General features: G+C 39.3%; 1 protein-coding gene across 2 annotated transcripts in view; it reads right to left on the bottom strand.

Moving 5' to 3' along the window:
* Window positions 1–26,891, bottom strand: part of syt7b (synaptotagmin VIIb) — a 79,430-nt gene that overhangs the window by 9,088 nt on the left and 43,451 nt on the right. The window contains exons 5-7 of one of the 2 annotated variants that reach the window (XM_026320067.1): window positions 19,247–19,594; window positions 15,659–15,781; window positions 133–268 (exon numbers count right to left, since the gene is read on the bottom strand). In XM_026320067.1, coding sequence (XP_026175852.1) covers window positions 133–268; window positions 15,659–15,781; window positions 19,247–19,594 — 607 coding nt within the window. The remainder of the gene's footprint in view (window positions 1–132; window positions 269–15,658; window positions 15,782–19,246; window positions 19,595–26,891) is intronic. The other variant, XM_026320068.1, reaches the window with a different exon arrangement.

Below are 26,891 nucleotides of genomic sequence, written 5' to 3'. Positions count from 1 at the left end.
CAGCACTCCTCCTCCTCTTAATACAGATGAACTCTCAGCAATGCAGAAAACAAACAGACCATGCAGGAGCTAATAGTGTATCAATAAAATGTGTCTCATGGGGCTACAGATTGTTTGCAGATTGTGTGTTACCATGAGCATATCACTGGTGACTGAGTTGGCCAAGTCAGAAACAGAGGAGTTGGCATCGTGGCTCGGCCCCTGCCTGCGTCCACTTTCGTCTGGTGTTTGACCCCTGGGGCTGCTGCTGGGTTTGTTACCTGGAGTCCTGTTAAAATGGACACAAACACACATATATTCACATAAACGTGATCAAAGCTGATAAACGTACACTACATTTTGGTGTCTGTTATTCACAGTTTAGGTCTGGCTCTTCAATTCCAATTAAGGCAAATCTTCTTGCTACAGTATAAAAAGATATTTAAGGAAATAGATAAGAAGTTTGTGGCAACAGTGTTAAGGTCCCTTTGTGTTTCAAAATGCCCCTATGAAAAAGAAGAGATCCATAAAGACACAATGTTTCCATGCAAAACAACTTGACCTCAACGCCTTTGAGATGGAAAAGCAGTTGTGAGCCAGGCTGGCTATTTTCAGTACCCAATCTCTCTAATACTCTTTTGGCTGAACAGGAGCAACTGAGTTCCAAAATGTTGCAGGAGCCATCCAACAAAACAAGATTATCAAGGGAGACTCTTCAGGGACCACTACAGACTGCAACTCGAATCTCGAGGTTTGTGTGTGTTAGGCTACTTTTCAGTAGGCTTTCCGGTCTATGCTGTTTGTACTCTTAATGGAACCAGCAGGTAAGCACAAAGAAATCTGTCAAACGTGCTACAGGGAATGGGAAAAAGCAGCAAACCTTAATGAACCTGTGATTGTTCTGTTGTTTAACCTGTATTTAATTATGAAATACCTTATTTCTGTGTTTCAAATGAGGCCTAATCAATGCAAAACAATTGCTGTATAATTAAAATATACTTTGTTATTTTGGGAAATTCATAATTGATTGCTAAGAGTTATAATAGAAGCTCAATGCCACATCTGATGTGCCTAATATATAGCTGGAGCCAATAGCCAGTTAGCTTAGCTTCAGTTAAAAAGTGGAAACAGTGGGAAACAGCTGTCATGGATCTGTCCAAAGGTGACAGAATCCAGCTACCACCTCTAAAGATCAATAACTTATTATATCGGGTTGTGGTTTTGCTGAGAAACTAGTGACTGACACCTGGCGACAGCGGTTTTTACACAAATGGAGTAGGAAGAATAGCTTCAAATATATTGTAAACACATGAAAGTGATTTTTTTTTTTTCGTTTTCCATTTTACTCTTGATAAGAAAGTACCTAAGCACATTTAATGCTCATGATTTTGGTTCAAGTTGTATAACGGTGTATATGCAGTGTTTGTCTCTCAAGCAGACAAGGCTGTGGTGGGCTTCACTGATTTGGACTGCATTACTGTTGTAGTAGATAATCACATATGCAGTTACCTGGAAACAGTTTCTTGTTATATTTGAGTATAATTATATAAAACCAGCCTCCAAGCTAAATATACACAGATATGAAACTTCACCACATGAATTCACACACTGAGAACTGTATTTGTATTAAAACACAATTTACAGTCCAGGACCTTTAAAGGAACAATAATATATCAGAGTGATAATCCTTGAAACAATACCACAGAGAAAAACAAAATCCTAAAATTAGTAAGGAGTAAAAATTGCTTGTGGCTCATATTATGTAACAATTTGGTAGACAGGGAATATATAGCTGATACCAGTCTAGGCGTATTGACAAATAAGACTAATGAGCACTTAACTCTGTGAGAGAGACGACCCAGGGAGAGGCAGTGAGTGTGAGAGTCAGAGACAGAAATAGTGAGTGAGTGAGCAGGTGGGCTGTAACACAAAGGTAAAAGCAGAAGTGTGATTAGGAGGTGGTATTGTGGGAATTGATCCAAAAAGGAAAGATACATTTGTAAACCTATCTACGTGCAGAGGTTGAGAGAAAGTGAAAAAGAAGATTTGTCATTAAGACTTGGAGGATTAATAGAATGAACAAAGTGGGGTTACTGACTCAGATTAATATGAGCTCTCACTAGACATACACAATAGCACACACAAGCTGAACGAAAAATCAAGGAAAGGAGTGAGACAGGATAAAAGCCTGGAAACAAAAACATACCAGATTTGGTCTGGGCAAAGAGTTAAGTGCACTAAAGTAGAGAAAGGAGGCAAACTGAAACGTTACACGGGCAAACAAAACAGAAGGATGGAGAAGGAGGGGTGAGAGATAGACAAGAGCTGTACAACAAAGAGACAAGCAAAAGCAGAGTGAGAGTGAACAAGAGAAACAGAGGTGGAGAAAAAGATATGGTGTGGAAGAGAAAAGAATTGATTCGTCACTATGAATTTATTTCCTGCAGGTCAGAGCAACAACAGTTCAGCACAGACTGAATTTAAAATATAATGATTTCTGTTTGAGAGACTAAAAAGAAAAGCCATTTGTTGCATATATCTGCTGAGGAAGACATCTAAAACATGACGACATAATTTATTTTTCTAACAGGTCAGAACCGATGTTCACAGGCTATGCTAAAAATGTCCAATTACATCTTCTATTATCAACCTCTACCACTTCAGGGAACAATGTGATTGCTTAAACTAATTATAAAATACATAGCAGTCACACACATAACACCTGGATTTCTCACATTGTCACTGACTCCCACCTGCATTATAGTCTTCTGTGTTTAAGGACCATATCTACTCTTTTACCTATTTTGACCATTTTATGAAAGATGTGGGATTTTTTAAAACACTGATCATTTTACCAGAATATCAGATCATTTTCGACAAGTTTCTTTCTTTCAGGCACACTGCAAAAGGAAAAATGCTTGAATTGATAGTTGGTTTATTTACATTGACGCTAAGATGACCTTAACTTATACACTGAGAATAGGATGAAGGACTTCTTAGTTTTAATGTAATAAAAAGTTTTTTACCATGTACAAGATCAGAGTAATAATCATATAATCAAGCATCAATACAAAATAGCAAAGTTAAAACTAGAGAAATATGGGATGACAAGAATGGCATGATTGCATTTACATTATGATGAATATATTAATTTAAACAGACGTGCTTTGAACTGTGATTTGGATGGTGCAGTAGAGTCCATCTGACAAGTGTGTAGCAGTTTGGACTTCCAAAATCTTGCAGAGTAGCTAAAGGATCTGGCACCCGTGGTACTGAATCTAAAAACAGGGACAGACAGCAGAGCAGCTGAGAATGAGCGCAAAGAACAAGAAAGGGTGTAAGGATGGAGAAGGTCAGTAGGGTTTGGGGGGGCAATTAAGGGGGGCTTTGAAGGTAAGCAATAGAATCTAATAATGTCTGTTGATAAACAGAGGCAGGATGAGGCAGAGCAGGATAAGGTCGGTGGACTTGGTGTGGGTAATGATCCTTGCAGCAGAAAGTCATGATTTAGAGCCAATGGAGACGTTTATTAGAATAGCAGAGAATGGCATTGCAATAATCAATTGAAGATGTTACCAGAAAGTCAATAAGAATATGACTGCTGTGATAAGAGAGAATGGGACATAATCTGAGTTTACTGTGTAAATGAATATGGTTACATATGAAATATTGTTGATGTGGGGACTAAAGGAAAGTATATTGTCAAATACAGTATAACAGTTTTTATAAGACTTTTTATTTGGGAAGAACTAGGGACTGGACAGCCATGACTAGAAATATTGAAGTATTTGTTTTGAAAAGGGTTGTCTTTGAGCAAATGAGGAAGATCTCACTTTTATTACCATTACAGTTAAGAAAGATCTTTGGCATCCAGGTGCTTTTAGCATGAAGATGGTGAAAGCAGAGGGAGGAAGGGGGAATTAGTCTTTGACTGATGGCTGTTATCCGTGTAAGAGTTAAAGTACATCTATATTGCTGCAGAACATTTCCAAGGGGAAGGTGTCATGACCTGGACTGCCCTGTGTTGGTCTTATATTTTGTCGTACTTTCTGTAAATACTAGTAAATACTTTCTAGTAAATCCCTGACAGAAGGAGATGTATATAAATAGAAGTGAACCCAAAACTAGCTCTTGAGGAACACCCTGAGGCAAGATGGAGCTTTCCACATGGTCCTCTGTAAGAATGAAAAAAAAAAAAAAAGTTTTGCTAGCACCCTAAAAGGTTTTGTCTAATTTTGACTCACTATAAAATGAAACTTCTGCTTTATGTTTTAATGAATGTTTACAAATGTGTGGGAATAGCAGGAGCTGGTATGACAACTTTGTTGTTGGCACAGCAAATGTAATTATCTTCTAACATTTGTGGACCAAATGCAAATATCTCATCAGTACTTGTATCAAAATATAAAATTCACATTATTCTTTTCACAATGATTCTGCCCAGCTGGTTGTTTACCTCCCAGGCTGATTTTATGGCATAACAGCAACCACCTAAATTTTCACTTTCTAAGCTCTTAAGATGAGGACTGTTGAAGAGTTGTTTTAGATACAAACCTTCTATCACCCCTCCCCTCTAAGCAAGAGAGCAATGCAGCTCAGCTACATGGATAACTACAATACAGACATTCCCCACTTTAACTATAGAGCACATAATATATGCCTGTCAACTGGGCCTTTACCAAAAGAGTCTATAAATGCATACTTGTAGGAGGGGTTGGCTCAGTGACAGCCCATTGAACCCTATTAAATCGCCACCCCAAAATACAATGCAGACCACATGAATCTTAAACAATCAACCTTACATAAACACAGCTGGACATTTTCTTCATTATTTATAATGGAGATCTCCATTTCATTTTACCACAGTATGCTACTGTGACTGTGTGGATAGAAATCATGCGGGCCATGCAAAGCACATGTAACATCTTAAAACAGTGCATATAAAAAAACTACTGTAGTTATACAGGCCTGCATACTATATTAGGCATGTTTTAGCCTAGTTGTAAACATAGTGCCTGTTCTGTCTGCTCCATTCAAAAAGAGCCAACCAGAAAGTCGGACTGTTTTTGTAATATAGCATTGTAAAAAAAAAAAAAATTAATCCAACATAAAGTCTAAGACATTGTGCTTTAGTGTACAAGTAAAAGTAACAAATGGTAAATGTTTGTTGGTCAATAACTGAACAGAGCATATATTGAAACTTGTGCATTTCAATCTAATTTGAGCTACAGACACATAATTAAATGTTTTGTTGGCAGGCAGACACCGGAGAAGAAATAACCGACCAAAAAATTGTGGTGAGAGGAAATTATATGCATGTAAATTAGCAGTTCACCAAGTGAAAATCTAAGGAATGAATCTGTCAAAAAGCAGAAAATTAAAGCTATACAGAAAGTTTCATTACATTAATAGCAAACAAATGAAAGTAATGTAACATTCTTATTTCAGGTTGTTGACCTAATATATGATCTAAAATTTTTCATCACTTTTTCCCCACTAATTATACAGCTATTGTCTCTTTATAACATGTAAACATTTCATTTCAGTCATAGTCAAGTTACAAATTTAGCTGACAGGAGATAAAAACACAAATATGACTTGACTAATTAAACCAAATAATTTTTAGTAATATAAAAATGCATCCTATTTATTGTGTGTAGCTGTGATAATGTTTAAGTGTCATATTTTAAGAGACTAATGTGTTTATGAGAGGCAACAGGTGTACTTCTCTAACACTGAATTTAATTTGGGTACTCTGCCCTGAAAATGACAAAAACATGAGATTTTTTTTTTTTTTAACCACTGGAGTGTGTGTCTTTTTTTATTGTTTTCGAGCCACACTTATCAAAAATAAATCAGAATAAATATACTGCTGTTGCACTGACACCTTTCATTCTTGATGGACTTATATGAGAAATGTCATATGTCCTAGTCACCACAGATTGCCATATGGTGACATGGAAGACAAATAAAGACCTGCTGCTGTACAGAGCGTCCTCGAATCACAAGTGTTGACATGCCAAAGGCCCGAGGGACATGGAACATTTGGCTGTGGTGTTGAGGTGAGTTCATCCATGTGTGTAAGTATAGTGTACATATTTACTCATTGTCAAATACACACACCAGCAGACACACATAGGCTGCAGCAGAGCACTGGTGCGTGATAACATCCTCAAATTAGCTTTTTATCCAGAGATATAAAGAAAATGATGACAAGTGTTGTGGAAAAACTCTCTGTAACTCTGAGGAATAATTATCCGTTGTTCAATTATTTCACACTAAAAACAACTGTATTATTCTCATTGCAGCCTATTTTAATTCAACAATAAAAATCAACATTTTTGCAATTATTAGGAAGTAACAAGGAGTCCACATGCATCATGCTATTGCAATGAACTTCTTCCAAACTGATGTAAAAATATCTGTAGCTATGAGTTGCACCTTTCTGCCTGCTAGTGAATTTCATCTACACAACATCAGTTACATAATTCATCCTTTAGAGGTTGTTGTAACCATGACTACTGAAATGTGTGCTCCCACTTAAGGTTGTACTCACTACCATCATGTATTTTACACAGGGTTGCAGTAACCATAGTAACAAGAGCCTTCAAAAGAGGGCAGGAAAATCCAAGGAAGTTCCACAGAGAGGGGCATATATTGAAAATAGCAAAAAAAGCCCACAGCGGAAAGGGACCAAACATTTAGAAAGCCTTCGAAACAAACTCTGACTTTCCTCATACCTACACTTCTTCAACCCAGTGTGACCCTGTGAAAACACCACAGCACTTGGGTATGTGTGAGCTGAAGCTGAAAGGGGCTGAAAGAGTCATGGCAAAACAATGCAGAATGACCTCTTGGCATTATATTAAAAACAAGTGGCAGATAGAAAAGAACAGCTATGGAGTAGCCTTCTTCCTCTGTTGAAGCAGTCTGGATCATCAGACTGATGCTCTAATCTTACTCTGCACTTCAATTTTTCAGTGGTAGGGAAATGGAAATGAACTACCAGCTAAATATAAAACCATACAAGTACACACACACACAGTCATGTCTCACTATAGTGTATGAGTGAAAACACTCATACACATAATAAATTCCCTAGACCCTAACCCTTACCATCACAACTAAACGCCTTACCCTAACCCTAACCTAAACCTGATTCTAAGCCTAATCCTAAAACCAAGTCTTACCCCTCACAAAACATTTTGATGTTTCAAAAATGTCCACACAAGAATGGTATCAGAGTAAAATGTGTCCACACAACCATAGAGTCACACACAATCCTCCCGGAAGTCAAAGGCAATGTCCCTGAAGAACTACCATTTTAATCTGACACACTGAAACTCAAAACCCTGACGTTTTGACCTAATGAGCTCAATCTGCGACTGAGTTGTAAGCTAAGCAGGTCATTACATTCCAGGGGACAGATGCAGAGACATCTTATCTTCTCCTATGTCACAAGTCTATTGTCCGTTGGAGAGTCTGTAGAGCTTTGATTAAGAAAGAGCGAATAATGCTTCATTCTCCCAGCTTTGATACAGGTATATCATGTATGCACCAGGTGTGAGGTGCAATTACAGATGAAAGACAAAAAGACAAAAAAAAGAAAGAAAAGAAAGAAAAGACAGAGGTCTGGCAGCAAAGACCATGAGTAGGAGAATCTTCAATGAAGATTCAAAAAATGCCAACGCAACACATTGAGTCCAAATTTACTATACAAATAAGAATTTAAATCTGTTTGTATCATAGCTTTATCTTTGCTCTTTGTCTTCTGTTCTCCATGTGTACCGTGTCCATCGGTACTATCATCCGCTCACATAGCTTTTCCTATCAAACAAAATGCGTCTCATCATGCATTTCTGCATGTCTTTCTGACATCTCTGCTAAGATAAGAGAAAGACATCTTCAGCTTAATCTCTCCAAGACAGACGTTCTGGTCTTCCCAGCAAGTCTCATTTTTGCTCAACCAAAGAGGACGCATGCCACTCCATTAGGAGTGCAAGGCTTTAACTATACTTAAAGTATAGACACCTTATATGAGGTAGGTACAGATGTGCAAATATGCATACACTCTATGGGAGTCTGGCTGTTGTTTCTCTACATTTGGTACCTGCTCAGACATAGGTCTGAGGAGGAATGTAAACTCTGACCAGAACAAACGAGGTGAAATTCCACAGTGAATAAAATGGCTTGCAGTTTATGAAGAGGGTCTCCAAGTAAGGACTGCATGACTGTTTCAACACTCTGACATCTGTACAACAACTTTCATTAACATAGAACAAGATTTCAGTTCCCTTTTTTTTTGATCACTTCATGCAGTAGCCCACTTGGAGAAGCTGGAATCCTGGCAGCCGAAGTGGGCTGTCTGAACCAGGTCTTAGTGAAATAGAAGGTGGCTGAACTGCCAAAGTTCCTATTGAAGTACCTCTGGCACCAAATGAAGGTGGCGTGGAAAAAGGTTATCATACCAAAGGTATGGCGATGGGCAGGAGAGGAGGGATATTCATTCCCAAGGAGAAGAACTCCTCAACAGTCAACCATTTGGTCACCTTGCTAAATGCTGGAAGGGAAAATTTTGTTCAACATTATGGCTCATTCATTCTTGCTGAAAAACAACCTTGCTGACACCTCAGTGCGGAAGGTGGGGATAAGTGGCTTCTCGGGATGCATGGAGCATGCAAACATCATCTGGCACCACAAAGGAAAAGAAAGACCTGCAGGTGGTTTTCCTAGACTTTGCCAATGCCTTTGGGTGCCACACAAGATACTTTGGACAGCCTTCAACTTCTCCTGTGTCTCAGAGAGAATAATAAAGCTGGTCAAGGCTTACTTCTAAGACTTCTAGTTTTGTGTCACTACACAGAATAGCACCACAACCGGGCTGCAGCTGGAAATTGAAATAATGGCAGGCAGCACAATCTCTCTGCTGGCATTTACCATGGCAATGGAGATTATTATTTGTGCATCGCGATGGGTGGTTGGGGGATAATGGCTGGAGAATGGACTGCATCTTCACCCAGACAGGGCATATATGGCTGACATGATGAATATAACTACAAAGCCATGCACCAAACACCTGCTGGGTGTAACTCCAGGGTAACTTCAACTGGGCACGCATGGAAATCAAACACAGCAACTCCTGCAACATCACCATTGTCAAAGGCCAGCTCGCCAATGAGAGGTATTGCATGAATCAAAGGAAGAGATGTATTGTTGATTTGTTTAAACAATACATCTCTTCCAGGGAAGTTGAAGTTGTGGTGCTTCTACTTTGGGCTGCTGTTCCATCTCATGTGGGAAATTGTCATCTACGAGGTCACTTTATCCCACGTCACTCGACTGGAGAGACTGGTGAATGCCCAAGTAAGGAAGTGGCTTGGACTGCCAAGATGTGTGAGAAGTGTTGGGGTTGTATGTGAACAGGGCTCTTTCCTTGCCCATGCGAAGTCTGGTCGAAGGTTACAAATGTGTCAAAGCAAGACTGGAGATGAATGACACTCATTGTGTCCCAGGATTCCTTGGCATGTGGCACTGCTCCCACCCTGGCAACTGGGAAGAAGTGGAAGCAGTAGCAGAAACAAAGGTTGCCCTCAGACACCGGGACATAGTGGGGCAACATGGCAGAGTAACCTTTGGGTTAGGAGCAACAACACCCATATGGGAAAAGGCTACTCCAACTAAATGTCATCAAATGGTGGAGGTGTGGCGCCAGGAGGATGTGGCCAGATGTGCCAGAGCAGTCGCCCAAGTCCAGCAAGTCCAGTGGATCAGGTTGGATGGCATAGAGAAAAGAAAAATTGCCTGAAGTGAGCTGTGGAACATGGAATATAATAGGCTAATGATAAGTTTTATCATCAGAGCCACATACAACATTCTGCTCTCTCCAGCAAACCTGCACCTCTGGCTAGGAGAAGACCCCTTTTGACCCTTCGTGCAGCCCCTGTAACCCTCAAACAAATTCTAGTGGATTGTAAGATCTCTCTCACTCAAGGAAGATACACCTAGCACCACAACGAAGTGCATAGCCTCTCCAATAGAGCACAAGAGAGTCACAACCATCCCACTAAATGTCCAGACTACTTTCCCAAATCCTACAGCCTTCATCCGAGAAAGGGAGACACAATCCCCACACCCTCAGACTTACACATTAAAAGCAGCCAGGGATTGGGAAATGTGAGACGACTTAGGCCAGAGACTCACTTTCTTACCAGAGATTGCTGTGGCCAACCTGTGCCTAGACCTGGTTCTGTGGTTCAAGTCCTGCTATCCTGTCTTCATTGTTGAGCTAACGGTCCATTGGGAAGATGCCATCGATGAAGCATACCAACCAAGATGATGTTTTAAAACCCACAACCCACAGACAAGTTGAATCATTTGAGAATGCAACACCTAGTCTTATTACATAATCTGAAACCTGTTTGAAATACATAGTAATGAGGACATTGTCCTGAGCCTGACACAACTGCAGAAACAGCCTCTTAGCTATGCTACTGTTGCACTGTAACTGCTGGTGTGATTGGACCAAGTGATTTGAGACATTAAAAAAAGTCTTAATTTACCCAGAATTCATAGCAAACATGGCCTACTTAAGATAGTCAAGAACCAGACAGTTTTGTGAAACATGTAAACTAGGTGTCTATCTGAAGTCTGACTACATGTCACACGGCTTGTGCTTTGAACACCCACCATTTCCCTATCACTTTTCATTCCCTGAAATAATGTTGCCACTGAACATAATCCAAGCAGTAATAACATTTCTCATCAACATCTGATTAACAAAACAAATTAGTATTTGTAAGATACGAGTGAAGGTGAAATGTTTCATTATTTTATCTGTGTGTATAAATGTAATATAGAACATTTTTTAGGATACATGCTTACAGTTTAAATGTCCACTCTGTGCATTTCGACTAAATCCTGATCATCCAGAAAAACTGTAGTACATAAAATAACATTTGGGGCCAAAACTTCAGTCTTAGCAGTTACAAGGAATGTGGACATTTGAAGGTGTTAGGAGGATGTTACGGAAAGTTCATGGATGTGTTATCAAATATACAGTATATCTATGCACAAAAATGCCCAGCGTGGAATCTCCTTTTTTTTTTTCATTTTCAGCAATCTATATTAGAGTCTGGCAGAGCTGACAGTGATCTACTCTTGACAGAGGAACGCTACCATGACATCATCCTATCACAGCTCCAGTCAACGCCCTCAGGAAAGGGTGGATTAGGTTAATAAGGAGATAGTGAAATGGAAAAAAAGAAAGGAAAAGCGGCATATTCACATAATAACAATGCAAAGTCAGAAAAAGGGTGTAATAAATGCAATTAAATAAAGGGTGAGGAAGACATAGAAAGAAGCCAGAGGTGGAGATAGATCGGAGAAAAAGATAGAAGACAAAGTTTCACTAAGAATCTAAATGAGTGCCACTGAGGGTAGAGAGGAAATGGTGAGGGGTGGGGGAGGAATGGGAAACAAAGAGTGGGGTAGGAAAAGTAGATGGATAGGTGAGAATTTGAGGAATGAGGAATATCAGTAGGGTATATAGGAAGTATGTTTGTTTAAACATACTGTATCTGGGTCTTTCCGATCATCCACTAGCTCTAGGCACTAGGAGACGATGAAATGCAATATAGGCTCCACGCCCCATGATGGATGAGGGCCAGGCTCCTCTGTCAGCCCACTCCAGTACTCCAACAGGGACAAATCACTCAGTCACTGCCCCCTTCAACACACATGCTAATACAACTAATGGAGCCAGCTATAGTGTCAGGACTGGCTGGATGCTCTTTGAATAAACCTTTTTTGTCTTGTTTTGGAGATTTATCTCCTGGGAGTTGCTGTTTTTGTAAATCAGGCTCCATGTATTTAGAGGGGAGTAAAATAATCCGTAGTGTTGTCATATCCTTTTCAAAATTATAATTAAAAAGAAAATAAAACAAAATAAAAATGTTAAATGACTTAAAGAACAATGTTTTTTTTCTTTCAGTACTCACTGTCACCTTTGCTATGACGTTTCTCTCACTTTCCTTTCATGAGCTCTGTTAAATCAGCTCCCTGCTGACTAGGGAGAACAGGGAAATGGTGAATGAGCTCCAGACTTAGATCTGACAGGTTTTTAAAAAAAGATGCTTCGTTTGTGCTGACCTACATTGCTTTTTCTTTCCAATCATGTTTCCTTCTGGGCTACTGCCGGCTCCATGGGATGCCATGGGGACCAGTGGTCAGCCTGCAGGGCCATAAGAGGGCTTGGCTCACTGTGATTGCTCGCTCAGACAAACAATTGAAACAGTTGGATTTGCCAGCTGATAAATCCTAAGTGATTAATATTGTACAAGGTGGCATGGCGCAACCCAGCAACTGCACTATAACACTACCAAGATTAGGATTTTGATTTCCACTGACACCTATGACAACAATATACTCATCAATGTACTAGCACCCATCAAGTGTTAGGCACTGAAATAGTTTATCCTCATTTTAAAATAAAAAACTTTATTAAAACATATTTATCAGCTAGCTGCTAACTTTGTGTGCTGTTTGGGCTTAATACAGTGGGTTTATCAGATTTTTTTTTATGGTAATGCTGAAATAACACAAATAACAGCAGTGAAACCTACTCAAATAGTATAATTGGGTTGTTTTAGCAGCACATACATTTTGAAATTTTTTTATTCATCATATATCTATATAATATATATATATTCTCCATTGTCACCAGTCTGTAAGCAGCTCTGCACTTTAATCTCACTGTACTTGTGAGGTTTCTTCTTTACCATCCCACTGCTTCGAACTTCTCATGGTTATGCTTTTTGTGGAGACACCAGTGCATGTCGCTCATTTATCAGACTTGAAATACTTGTTTCAGTGAATGGATCTTTATATTGTATTGCTAATTTTCAGAGATTTAAATTTTATGGCAGTGTATATGAGCACAATGGATTGTTGGCTTCATCTGAGTGGAAGCAAGCTGTTGTCCATTTCAGAAATCATTTTTACAGCTTCTACAAACTGTACAGGCCCAGCAAGCTCTCTAGGGTTGATTCATATTTATTTCCCTGTTGCGGCGCTGTGCGTGATGAATCTCTGAACTCATTAAGATGCAGCTAGGCCTTCCAACAACAGACGATAACAATACAAACAGCTTCAGAGCTTCCATCATAGTTACCTGCAGGTGGGTGATTATGTCCACTCCACCGCAGGGCATTGCCGGCTCTACCACAATGACCCAAAGTGACGTACATAACAAAAAGCTACACATAAGGACCTTGAACTTAACATAGAAAACACAGTAACACTGTCTGTAGGTAACAGATCAGCCAGAAAGAAAATGCGTCCTTTGACAACAATATAATGTGCTGTAATCACAGCATTAGTGTTTCAAGGGATTTGAACTGAAAAATGTAATCATTTTTTAAGCTTCTGTAAGCAACAGCTACTGTATAGCTGCTGCTGTGTCCCACATCATGGATTAACATTAACATACTAAACTGGACTCTTTAGTCCCCCTAGCTTTATGGACCTTTTTAGTGTCTTTTATATAATTGTTTTGGTTTCGCAGCCCAAGGTTCAAGTCTTTCGCTTCAGTCTCATTGTTTCCACAAACCTTTTCTCCAACAGCAGCGGGAAGCTGTTTTCAGCTGTTTTCAGTAAAAAAAAAAAAAAAAAAAAACAAAACTACCTTCTACCTTGTCAGCACCAAATGACAAAGTACACAAAGTCAGTGAAAGCCTGGTGAACATAGTGGAGTGTTTATCACGTTGTTCATGTTGGTGTGGGTATGATGGTTGTGAAAAGCGAAATCTTTGTCTGCAAAAAAAAAAAATAATAATTTAATGCAGTTTGTCATTATATTTCAAATATTTGTTAATATATGAAATGATGAGGACAAGGTGCTGCTTGGCCTGTTTGTTTTTGCTCCATATTTAAAGATTATCTGGATAAATATATTTTTGACTTAATACACAGTTCATGTGACTTTTCTTCAGTGTTAATTTTTTATTATCAGACTTGTGCTCCGAGCTGTATTTGATTTAATTAACAAACCAAGAGAATATCAAACCCCAGTGGAAGTGCCTATTTTTATCTTGTAGCATATTTCTCTTGAAAGCTGAGAGCAAAGGTTCCCACTTTTTCTGTCTCTCTTTCACTGTCTGACAGCATCTTGTCTGGTCACATATATTCTTGGAGGGATCATCCTGTTCCATCGTTCTCAGTCTGCTGGGCTCCATGAAAAAAGCCGGGAGCAAGCCAGCAGACGGGCGCAGAGAGCTCACAGGGTAACGACAGAGACAGACAGATGAGAGAGATGGACAGAGATGATGATGGAGAGCTGTTATTAGTTGTGGAAGGACATTAGACAACTTGGCCCATGTGACCCCCGGGGTAGAGGCTCACTGGCTGGCTGTGATTAGAGTTAGGTACTTGACAGACCTTCAGACAGAGAGCAGAAGATCGGATGACGGGGGGGACAGGAAGTAAACTGGTCCTCATGCTATGACTGGCCCTTAGACATTTTTATATTGAATTTTAAAAGCATATTCAGATAATAATTGTTGTAATAACATAAAATAGACAACAAATTTATCATCTTTTCTTCCAAAAACTGCATTTTTTTAAATCCACCATAAATTCAAAGATGACCTAGTTAGAACAGCACACTGCACTGCAGAGAGGTCTACTTTGATTACTTTATGTGTTGTGTTGTGTGTTTTAGAAATTTAGTTCAAAAGCAGCATTTCTGTGAAGACACAGCCATCAATCAACCAATCAAAATGTATGTGAAGACAATGTATGTGTTTCTTTACCCCAGGTTTATGCTCAGCCCAGCATTGTCAAAACAAGAGATCAGAGCAGTAGTGAAGAGCTGCAGACAAGCAGACTAAAGAAAAAGTCTGGACTGAGACCACAGAGGACATGAAACACTAGAGAAAGGGACCCAAAATGTGAAAGAGGGAAAACAAATGTGGTTATATGCAAAAAAAGAAAAAACAATACTAGAAAACTTGAAGCTAAACATGATAGCTAAAGGAAAACAAACAGAAGGGAAACAACTGAGCCAGAGACTTTAGTTCAGGAAAAAAAAAACATGGTTGGAGAAAAAAAATTATGGTTAGAGGCAGAGAAATCCAATTAATATTAGGAGTATCAAGCAGGGCCACAGCTACCACTGAGAATACTATGATCATGTCCTCTCTATTGTTTCTGGGAATATGGGTTTTTAATTGCCCGAGGAAGAGTTTACACATAATTACATCAGCAATAGATTACACTTGATTGGAATACACATGATGATGGAGATAATTGTCTTTGTTTTTTTTTACTCAACAAGTTTAAATGTCATTGTTTCTGGAAAAAGAGTGGAGGCATGTTAGAAGTGGTGTGGTACTTGAGGAAATTGGGATTTTACACCACTATTTCTTAAAATCCCAGCTACAGCCTTGGTATTAACCCAATATTCTCTACTATTTTAAAAGTGTGTGAAAAGAGACAGTTCTGAAACACTACAATGTATTAGGCTTAGGCAAAAGGACATTCAAATGGATTATATGTAAAATTTGAAAAGTGAATCTATTCTAGGCACAAAGTGACAAATGGCTATTTATTTTTTGTTTTTTGGGGGTTTTTTGTTGCACTTCTGCCACATTCCCCACATTGTGCTCTCTTTTTCTCTCATTACCTCTTTTCTGGTGTGGTTTCATTTTCTTTGCTGGCTGGTGCTTCCTGTAGATCTGGGAGGTTGGCAAAGTCATCCTGTTCAGCCAGCCCGATTGCTAGAGACAGAACAACCATCTTCCCCTCACTGGACACACAGACAAAAAAGACCGCACGGGTGTGTAGACAAATACGCACAGGGACACACACACACACGCGCGCGCGCATACACCAATATACACAAAAAACACAAGCCATGACACAACAACACACTCAGCACACATTCATGTCATACAAAGAGAGAGTGGGAGAGAGGCGACAGACTGTTGTGAGGACACTATTTCAATTTAACAAATGCTCAGTCAATAGTTTACATTGCAGTACTTTTTATCTAGAACTGTGTGCTTTGGAGTAAAGTGAGAATAACACACACACAAACAAACACACACATACAGACACTATTAATCTTACACATTAGGCACATAAATGCATTTTGTGCCATTATATATATATTATATATATATATATATAATGTATATATATATATTAAATAATATCACCTACAAACCATAACCTACAAAGACAGCTTATTAAATGGTATATTGTTTTACATCTCACTCCACATTATACTGAGTATGTGGCATGTGAACCGACACCAAAGTGACCTTAAGTGTGCATATTTGAACACTAACATACAGACCTAAGGAACATTATGTGAAGATGTTAAGGGTTCGAAGGCTTGCATACTTTCATCCTATTGTAGGTAGATTCAAACTATCAGGAAATATAATCTGTCCTGCCAGTCATGAGTGATGCCCCTTTACAAATAACACATAACTAATGCACAACCCTCAGATCTTTTTTGTATCAGCCAATTAGACTACATTAGAGGTAAAAAGAAAAGACATCTGTTGTTTGTGAAAGAAGGTCTAAAGACATTTTTCTCTGCCCTTTCCTTAACTAACTGTGAAAGGCTGAGGCTGTGCTGTTAAAAGCTACCCAGCCTTTGAACTAGTACAAGGTCTTAGTGTTCGCACATTTTGGATAATCTATATAGCTTGTGCTTAATATACTATATATATGCAGCATTAGCAGGAGCAGTTTCTACTGCAGAAAGCGAGCTGAGCTGATTTTGGTGCCAATTAACTGTTACATGCAGACTTACTTTAATTTTTTCTTTCACGCTGACATAATGTTGTATAGATTCTCTTGGGTACGCCATGCACATCTAATATTAATGCTTTATAACCAGGTATAAAAATGAAAAAACAGGGAATAATAGAGGTGATCATGGGCCATCCATTAACATATAAACAGTTTCAACACTTAGAACCAGTTTCAACACTTAGTTTCTTAGAAGTCATTATTAACATATATGAGATTATATAGTGTATAGTGTACAGTGTGTGTTTGTACGAGCACAAGGATGTATTCAATTACTTTTGAGGTTATTTTTTAATCCACTCTAGATATGGTATTCATTGAATTTGTTTCACTGTAATCAGTATCATTAGCAGAAAGGCTGAGAACCTCAGAGTCCCCCATGGCTTTATCGTCTTCTGTTATCTGTTTCCTTGAAAGATAAAAATGTAAAAATAGAATAGCAAAAGCCTAAAAGAAAGGTTTGGATTGTTTCAGACAGAGGCAATTGAAATGACATGCAGAAAAACAGAGAAGAAATAGAATAAAAAGCAAAAGTAATCCATGAAAATTGAGGCAGGCGTAACAAAAACCTGCAACAAAGAAACATCATATTGTCTTTCAGTTGTTATTTTCCCTCAAGTCAAGTAATTGAAATTACATTTTAGTAAAGTATGCTGCACCCTGAATGTAAGATCCCATGCAGTCAGGGACCTTAACAAATGAACATTTGTCCACAGCTAATCTTGTCATTCACTGTCACAAAATAACAACACACGTTGGCACACAATGTAAAAAAATCCAGGTTTCTCATTTTTTTCATCCCCTCTACTATGTATTTTTATTTCTTTATAACATCTGCAACACAATGTGCTCATCCAAAGGCAGCCCAATTTTTTAAAGAGCAATTCCAACATGATTTTGCTCATTGCGTATATGGTGTGCCCTATTTTGAATGCTGGCTTAACTTGGTTATAAATGATATAAGGCACTAATGCAATTTCAGAAAATGTTAATAATTACTGAAATCATTTATTTGGGGAGAAAATGTAAAGGCTTTTTTTCTGAAATAGTCTGTGGCTTGGAAACAGTAATCACATTTTTTTTTTGTAAAGGTAAAGGTTTAAATCCTGCAATGATGAGTCGGACTGAATACAAATGTTTACGTAGCCAAAGACTATACACAGTCACCAGTGGTATATTATGTCGTTGTTTTTGCATGAAAGGTATTTGTATCTGTTTCATCTGAGGTTTTCCTTTGATCATCTCTTATTATATTACACTTCTGAGCTATTTTCCTAGTGTAATTGCATTTTCCTTAGTGTAGTCCCTCCTTGAAAAGAAGCTGTTTTTGAAGCAATATTGACAATGAGAGGAACACATTAGCACTTGAGACACAACAACCCACTGGGAATGTGTAAACAGGACCAACATGAGGCTCATCAATAAGGTGGATGGATTTGTATAGATGACCAAAAAAGACGCGTGCACTCCAACCAGACGGTGCAGAAATCATTAGCACCTAACACCAGCTCTACTGATCTGAAATATAAACAGGATGGCTCTGTCGTCACGCCATGTGACATTATAAATCATGAACATATGAAAGGAAAACTGCTGCATTTGCTTGTTCATACCCCATTCATAAACACATGATATTTACACTGCCCGCAGTGTATCCCCACCCCCCCCAGGTGTCAACAACAAGCATGCTCAGTGAGAATTATGAGGACAGTGACAAAAGGGGACGGCGCCTCCCAGTATATGTGTCCCACCTTACTTGAATTATTATTCACATAGACATGGGGGTCACTAGCCTGGAGACAGTAAATGGGAAGGCATGGAAAACGCAAAGCAGCGTGGAGCTGCGTTTGTGGATGTTGACAGTCAGGAGAGGAGGTGGTGTTTACGTGAAAGCACATCGTTTGTAATCTATCAGTCAAGTCAAGTGGAGGAGGAGCGCACTTCGTGTTTGGCACCTCAAACAATCAGTAGCCTTCGCAAACCAGCAGTTGTCCAAAACAGTGAGTGAATCAGACAGAGAGACGGTAATGATCTTTTTTTAGCTCTAGAGTGAAACAATATTTGTGTTGAACCTTAGCTGAGTTAGGGTTAAGATCATTTTATTGTTTTTTAAGCTTAATCTTGTTTGTTTAAGCTTAATCTTTTACATTTTACAAAGCCGTACAGCTTTTTAAGCAGTTTTCTACTTGCTTTTTAATGATCAAATAATGATAATTACTTTTGTATTGTCATGAATCTGTTCTAATCACAAAACATCCACGAGGGGATACAGTAACTATGTTACACTGCAATACATGGGGGTCCCTCATAAAGTAGTAAATCATACCTAATCTTAAACTAAGCTAGAAATCTGAAAATTAGGTAAGCAGTGTATCCCACACCATCAGGATGTAATGGACACAGTGTCACAGATATTTAACACTTTCCTAGAAAAAAACATGACACTTACAGGAATGACTTGACATCCAGCCCTCTGTTGCGGATCTGCTCCATCATGTGATCCCAGCTGCCTGGATTGGACCTCGACCGACCTGCCCCTGCTCCTCTGTACCGGGAGGCTCCAGCCGGACTCCCCCGGACCCCTCGCGGGCCCCCGCGGTGGCCCCCTCCACCTGGGCCTGTGTGCAGCTGGCCCAGGCTCTGTGAGGTGACTGGGGGATCGTTGGGACCCGGAGGGGGCTGGTGAGTGAGGGGCTGTTGGAGGCTCTGCTGCCGGACCAGGGGACGAGGGCGTGCCACAGCCGAGGACGGGATGTGCTCCAGGGTGGAAGCTGATGAAAGGGAAGCGTCCCCGAAACTGAACAGACACATGGGAGCGCAGAGGTGGATATGACAAAGGAGACATCGGAGTTAGAGATAGCATGAGAAACAAAGGACAGAACAGGAACTTTTGAAATGATTTACAAAGAATGAAAGGATATAAAAAAAAAGCCAAGACACAATAATGTTGACGTCAGAAGGTAGGATAAAAATGGCAAGAAGATATATAAATACAGCACAGAATATCCAGGGGAGAAAGGATCAAGAGAGCATAAACATCAAAGCAGACCACTGAAAAAAGAGAAAAGGGAGAGAAAGAAATGAGTTGTCAAACAGCTTTAGATTACTGATGTACATCTGAATGAAAACATATATATAGCATTTTAGCTATATAGCTATATATAGCTATATAGCATTGTAAACTTATACTGTATGACAGTCTGTGACAGTGTGTATGGATGGGCTGGCATGCAGTCTGTAAACATTCCATTGTTCTTTTTCGAACTGGTGTCAAAACAATCCTTTGCTTAAGTGGAATTAATTTCAACCTGCAAGTTTAAGTATCATTATCACTTAACTTGAGTCTCTGTTCTCCATCTGTGCTAAACTGTTCCTGTATATTACCTCTCTCCCTAATTAGTCGTGACCTACTTCTACATTCCTGCCTTGTTGCCTTTGTGATTCCAGGGGTCTTTCTCTAAGGTCCTCTCTGCTCCTGCACTCCCTTCTCACTCCTCACTTCACCTCGTTGCTTCTGAGCTCGACTGCTCTCCACGGTCCATTCATCTTTTCTCTACCTTCACCCATCAGTCTATCGCCACACTACTTCCAATCACTGTTCCTTAAGTCTGCTCTCTAATTACTGTTCTGTCACTCTTACAATCATATAACAGTACTTCACTCCTTATCCTCCCCTCAATCACTGCCCTGCCTGATGACTGTAAGCTTGTGCTAAACAGCTGTGTCTGGAGTTAATGATGTAAGGGAGGATTTAGTGCCTGGACTTGAGTTGTGTTACCGGCGCTCTCTTCAGTATCAACTCAACTCTAACTCTGCTGAAGAGCCAGGGACATGCCCACTAAGGAGCAAAGCAATGCTGAATCAAGTAAATACAAGGCAGAGCACAAATACATGCATTCATGCACACTTCTCCTCATGCACACGCTCACATACTCCACAACATTAAAGTCTTTCCTAAGGACAGGCTTTGATGAGAAGGTTTACTTACTTGTGCATCATTTTAACAGAATAAATGTGTATTAATCCAGAGAAATCATTATATTAGAATTCTGTTGACTTAAAGTGGAGTTTTGAAGTTGGATGGGGATATTTGGAGACGTTAGCGTTCCAAGTTTATTTTTTGCGTGGACAAACGTTTGGTGATCGGTACAGTAGTTGGAGCAGTTTCAAGGCTTGGATGAAACTCCCAGTTGAATCATCAACACAAAAGATCTGCAACTGCTTTCAAAAAATAGCTTTGATAAAAAGTCATGAGCACAAGCCTGTGTACACAACAACTTCATTCAAGACATTAACTGAGGTGCATTTTGGGGAAAAATAAATAAAGGAGCTTTTATCTGTGCCGGTAATGGTGAGTGACAGCGGAAGCATTCTTCAGTATTAATGAATCAAATTTTGGGTTCTTTTGAATCTTGATAGAACTGGACATTTTGGCAGTGTCTATTTCGCAAAAGCAACAAGGACATGTTTTGAATTTGCTACAGCTCTTACTGGCTTCTTCTCCATAGAAACTGAGGTTGAGGTACATTGTTATATTCAGAGTCATTTTCCATACTGAACCCATTTAAAACACGATTTAATCACTCATGAAAGACCTTTTCCTCCACATGATGTATTGTTCCTCCAGGGAAATTATGAGCTGGACAGTGAAGTTAAAGGTACAAAAGAAGAAATAAATAAAAGGAAACATGTAAAAACTTAAGGACTCATTAGAGGGAAACTGCTGCTATTACCTAAACGTATAAACCAAACATTGCCACGGTCAGATGGCCAAATGAAGAATTAATAAAAAGGGCCAGTGAAACACATAGAGAGCTCTATATTGCAAATTAGTCCAACAAATATGTTACCATAACTGACATCATGCTAAATCACACACCTGGCTGAATTCATGGTGGCATTATGTGAGACGGCAGGCCTACCGTGACTACTTTCCTCACAGCGATTCCCTTGATTGTTGTATCTGCATGTACTTTCATTTACTGTACATCTTTATTGTCATCCGTACTATCTGCCCAACACCTGCATCCGTCATTCATATGCCCTGTGCATGCGCCCTCTATATCTGCTGTATCTTCTTACTGACTTAGAGGGTTATATTCACATTTTCTTCGAGCTTGAAAGTCAATTAAGATGACTATAAACCTTGAATGATTTTGTAATTAAGGAAAATTGAGGAGGATGAAAAACAAGGAGACAGAGTCAGAGTGAGAAAAAATAACAGCAGTGAAGAATGAAGAGGGGTAGAGAGACAGAGAGAGGGGGGAGAGGCAAGTGCACAAAAATAGAAACCAATTCCAGAGGAGAAATGGAAATACAGGCAGATTTGAAAGGAGAAGTGAAAGCGAGCAACGAAGAATAAACCTAGTGGAGAGCTGAAAATAAAGTTCAAGTCCAAATAATATATTGCAGGTCTAATTGTCATGCCATTAAGGCCCAGTGAGATTTACTTAATACTTTGTGAAAATCTGTCAAACTGGAAAATAATTAATTATTTGCAGAAGCAATTTATAATGTCTAAAGTCTAATCAAGAGGCAAATATTGATCTGAAGGCAGAGTATTGCTCTTATGTTTCTAATTAATTTACTGTGTTACAATGGAGACACACTATTATAAATAAATCATAGCTGGATAATTGTTAGTGTATGGAAAGCTGACTAACTCTGCACTCTGTTAATCTATTCGGCTATAATTTACTCCCGATTTCCTGAACCAAATTTAATCTTTAAATGATACAGTGACGTTTGATTATCTGGGCTAAAATGTACATACAGAGATGGCAAATTCATTATTCTCCTCAGTGTGATGCTGGTACTTTCCAAAAAACATGCATCACCAACCATAAATTTATTTAAACATTTCCGCATCCAACTCATGAATAAAGGAAAGGTTATTATTTTTTGAAAAAGCATTTACGGAGCAATGTCTAGGCTCTGACCTTATCACTCCCTGCTAGCATTTCCACCAATGCTCAGTGCTGTTGGCTATCAAAGAGCAATGAAAACAAAACCATGGTCTTTAGTATGCCAAATGTTTTGTCTTCAGCTACTTGTTTACATCAGCCATTTTCCCCCAAAAAAGCAGTTGCCCAAAGTTTTTCATTAGAGCAAGAATAAAGCAAAGTGGGCTGGAGCAGTGGTTCCTAACCTGTGATCAATGTAAGACTATACCTGTTGAATAAAACTGTTTATTTTGTCACATTAAGTAGGATCATTACTAGTTCTTTGTGAAATCTACAACATCTATTTAATAATTAGGATTATGAAATAATCAGTTTAAGACAATCCTCAATACTATGCACTTACTGTAGGATGTGGGTCATAAGTAGATACCGTTTTATTTTAAGGGGATACAAGTATCTACTACTGCTATTGAAGTAGGTTAAAGTCGATACAAAGGCCATTAATCTCTGTGGGATTGGCAGAACTATAAACAGTGAAAATTTCAAGGTTCAATGAGTCACTTGGGTTATTTGGAATAACATAGTGTTTGTTATTAGTCACTGTTTTAATCTAATCATGTTGAATGTAGTAGTAACCAATAGAAGCTTGATTGCTTCTTGCAATCTGATAGGTGGCTGAACAAACCAAACTGCAAAACAAAGAACCTGTTTACAGAGATTAATACGAAGTGAACGTTGGTTAAAATTACATTGCATTCACTCATGCTGCAGGTAAGAGTTTCATTTGTAACACTAACCTAATAGAGCTGCTTTCCTGCTGTTTGTGCAAAGCCCCTGCTACATTTAAAGAGCCGTTACTTCAGATGAATAAACAGGCTATTTCTTAAGACTATCTCTGGGCATCTGTTTCATTTGAAATTCTCAAAACTGTCGCAGCATTCACCAAATTGGAGCCTGCAGAGAAACTGGGACTGTGTAGATTCACTTTGTTTCAAACTGTCCTGACATCAGCTGGCAGACGGTTGGCAGCTGACATACTGTAAAATGGCATTTGTTTATGAGTGACGAAGTTCTGCAAAGTCAAGAGACTTCAAGAGGCGCTCATGTATCACGGGTAGATCTATACTCTGCAGCTTCTCTTTCAGGCCTACTTTATTTGAACTTCAGCTGCACAGTGTCAAAAATAGCTTAACCTCCATGCATGCAACAGTGCCATTGATGATGCTTTTACAAACTTATACTCTTCCTTGATATCCACACCATGCGGTTGTTTTGCCCACTGTTGCCCCTCATGCGGTGCCCCCCCTCCCGTAACAACACGCCACTCACTTGCTAAACCGCAGGCCTCCGGCATGCATGTGGCTTTGGACCATCTGCCAGCGCCCGGCCTTGCTGCCCCCCGTCACCATGCTCCGAACGCTGTCACTGCGACTGGGCCCAACCCCAGTCCCAGAGCAAGCGCCACCGCCACTGTCACTGGTCCCCGGTGAGGGTCCAGCACCGCCCTGCCCACCCTTATCCGCAGCCCCACTGGGAGGGACAGTGGGGGGGATCGAAGACAAAGAAACATGGACAGACAGGAAGAAAGAACCAAGAAAGGATACAAAGAAGAGAGAGGGAGAGAGACAGACGCACAGACGTACAGACGTACAGAGCCGGAGAGCAAAAGTTATTATTATTAAGAGTTAGTCAAACCAATAAGTAAGACACTCTGTTGGCCCAGTCCTGCCACAAGTGTCTACTTACTGTACAGCCAAACTTGCTGCTGGTCTGCCAGACAAGCAGGTAAGAGGTGTGAACAGAGGATCACTATATAAATTTGAGGACATAGTTTTCTGTTCTTTGGCCACTTGACTGAGACAAAACTTGTAGTGGCCAATTCACTCAAATGCAAAACACTGGCAAGATGCTGACAATGCCTATCATGAACATTTAGCTACTGCAGTTACCTATTTGTTTATGAAATAATCTAAAGTAAGGAATGTGCCAAGAGTTGCAGCATATATGGCCCAATTTTCTCCACACAGGGGAACAGCAGTGACAAACCTGCTGGCTCCTGTGAATTGAACATAATAGCTGAGTAATGATGATGATGCATCATCTGCAGATTTTAAGCCTGCAGATGCCAGTGATGAAAATAAAACACTGTCTAATCTCAATCAAGCTCACCTGCAGCTCATGTTGAAAACAAAGGCATTTAACTTTAATAAAATGTTGCATGTTTTATATTGAAAATATTGCATATATTTTCTACAAGAAAATACAGTATTTTAATTCAATTTCATCATTATTTCCCATTATACCACCTGGGCCACCCCAGATGACTTGGACTTAAACACCACGCAGACAAAACTTCGACATCAGCACAAGGACCTTCCAGTGAGTGAGGACAAAACACACGACACACAGCGGCAACAGTGTTCAACAGTGTTTAGACATTAAGTGTAGACTGACAATAAATTTCTCATTAACCACTGTGATAGTTTTTGTGTACCTAGGATAAACAAGGTCAAACAAGGTCCATACCTCTCACATATGATTAATCTGCATTCTAGAAATGCTCCTCCTATGTAATGTTTTTAACTTGTTCTCCTTGAGAATTGTGCTTTTAAATGTTGCTCCATTGCAGTTCTAGACCTTGTGTAAAGTATTTTGAATTGTCTTGTCTTTGAAAGATGAGAAGCAAACCTGCCTTGCCTGTCTAAAAGCTTCATTATTTCAACATCAAGGAGTTCGAAATAGTTGGCTTACTGTTTTGCCTAACACATATCTCGGAAATACCACCATTATCTGCCTATTCAAATGTAAATAACTATGTCAATAACATAGCACAATGCAATCACAACAATCACCGCTGCTCACTGATAAAGTATAATTTCAACATCACTGCACAGATAGAGAATAATTGATCTCCCTGTGGTTTTGAAAGAGTCAAGTGAGATGTAATTAGAGAGGATAAGAACGAACAGGTTCACTTAATGTCTCAGTGATGTGTGACATGCATCTAAATGATGGGATGGAGGTTGATACGAAACAGACGTTTTGCCATCCAAACACTTAATTGCAGTACTGTTCACGATGGATAGAGTGTCACTATTTCTGAGCAGTGCTCAATAGACCAGACCCAGGAGGTCAATCAGGCAGCCTCAAAGCACTTATAGTAGTGTGAGGCATAGTGGGAGTAGTGACAACAAATGAGTAGAAAACACAGGGCGAGTGGAGGAAGAGGTGAGAGGAATAAAAGCACATAAGGATTCAACAGTTACAAAACAGAGTAACAGTGAAAGAAGCAGAACAGAAACCACCCAGTTAAAAGTTCAGTTGGATATTTTGGGAAATATGCTAATGTGATTTCTGGTGGAGACTAAGATAAAAGAATTCATAACACTGTCCATTAAATATAGAGCTGCAGGTAGTTAGTTTAGTTTAGCAAAGGACTGGAAAGATAAGGAAACAGTGACAACATCCATCTATCAGCACCATCTTTAATCTGTATATTCAAAAATTATGTAAAAATTTCTGTTCACTTTCTGTTCAAAATTTTTCGGGTAGTTGTACCTACTAAGCTATCCTCAGTGGCTCCTGGCTGCTTCCTCTTTAATGAAGTATGTGTGTATGAGATTAGTGTTGATCTTATTCTCTACCAGAAAGTAAATACTTCTTCCCAAAATGTCAAACTATTCTTTCAGAGTAACCCAAGTAATGATTAAAAACTGTTAGAAAATCAACAACAGCCAACCCTCTGTGGAAACTCTAATGACTAGGTCATTAGAGTAGGTACACAGCATGTTTGTTTCCCGAGAAGCAGATCTGAATGCTTGGCTGTACTGTAGAAAGGCGGAAAAGATTCAGGTGAAACAGTGAGATCTGTTCTCTGAGGGCTGTCCGTCTCCATGGTAACAGTCCATGGGCTGCAGGTGAGAGGTAAAGAGGGTCTGATGAGGATAGCAGGGCTGTAGGGAATGGGACTGTCAAACCTTTTCACTTGTACAGCCTGTACACTGTGAGAAAGCAAAATAGTTTCTCTCCTAATGCATTTAGTTTTTTTTTTTTATAAAACTGGTTGCTCTGGAAATCTTCTGCCATAAACATTAATGATTTACAGCCTGTTCAGTGTTTTCTAATCAGATCTATCAAAGAATTTTATGTGTTTTTTGACAGACAGAAGCACTGTTGTTATCTAAAATCATT

The sequence above is a fragment of the Mastacembelus armatus genome, chromosome 3, assembly GCF_900324485.2.
Source record: "Mastacembelus armatus chromosome 3, fMasArm1.2, whole genome shotgun sequence".
NCBI classification, from domain to species: Eukaryota; Metazoa; Chordata; class Actinopteri; order Synbranchiformes; family Mastacembelidae; genus Mastacembelus; species Mastacembelus armatus.
This window is presented reverse-complemented; position numbering and strand designations above follow the sequence as displayed.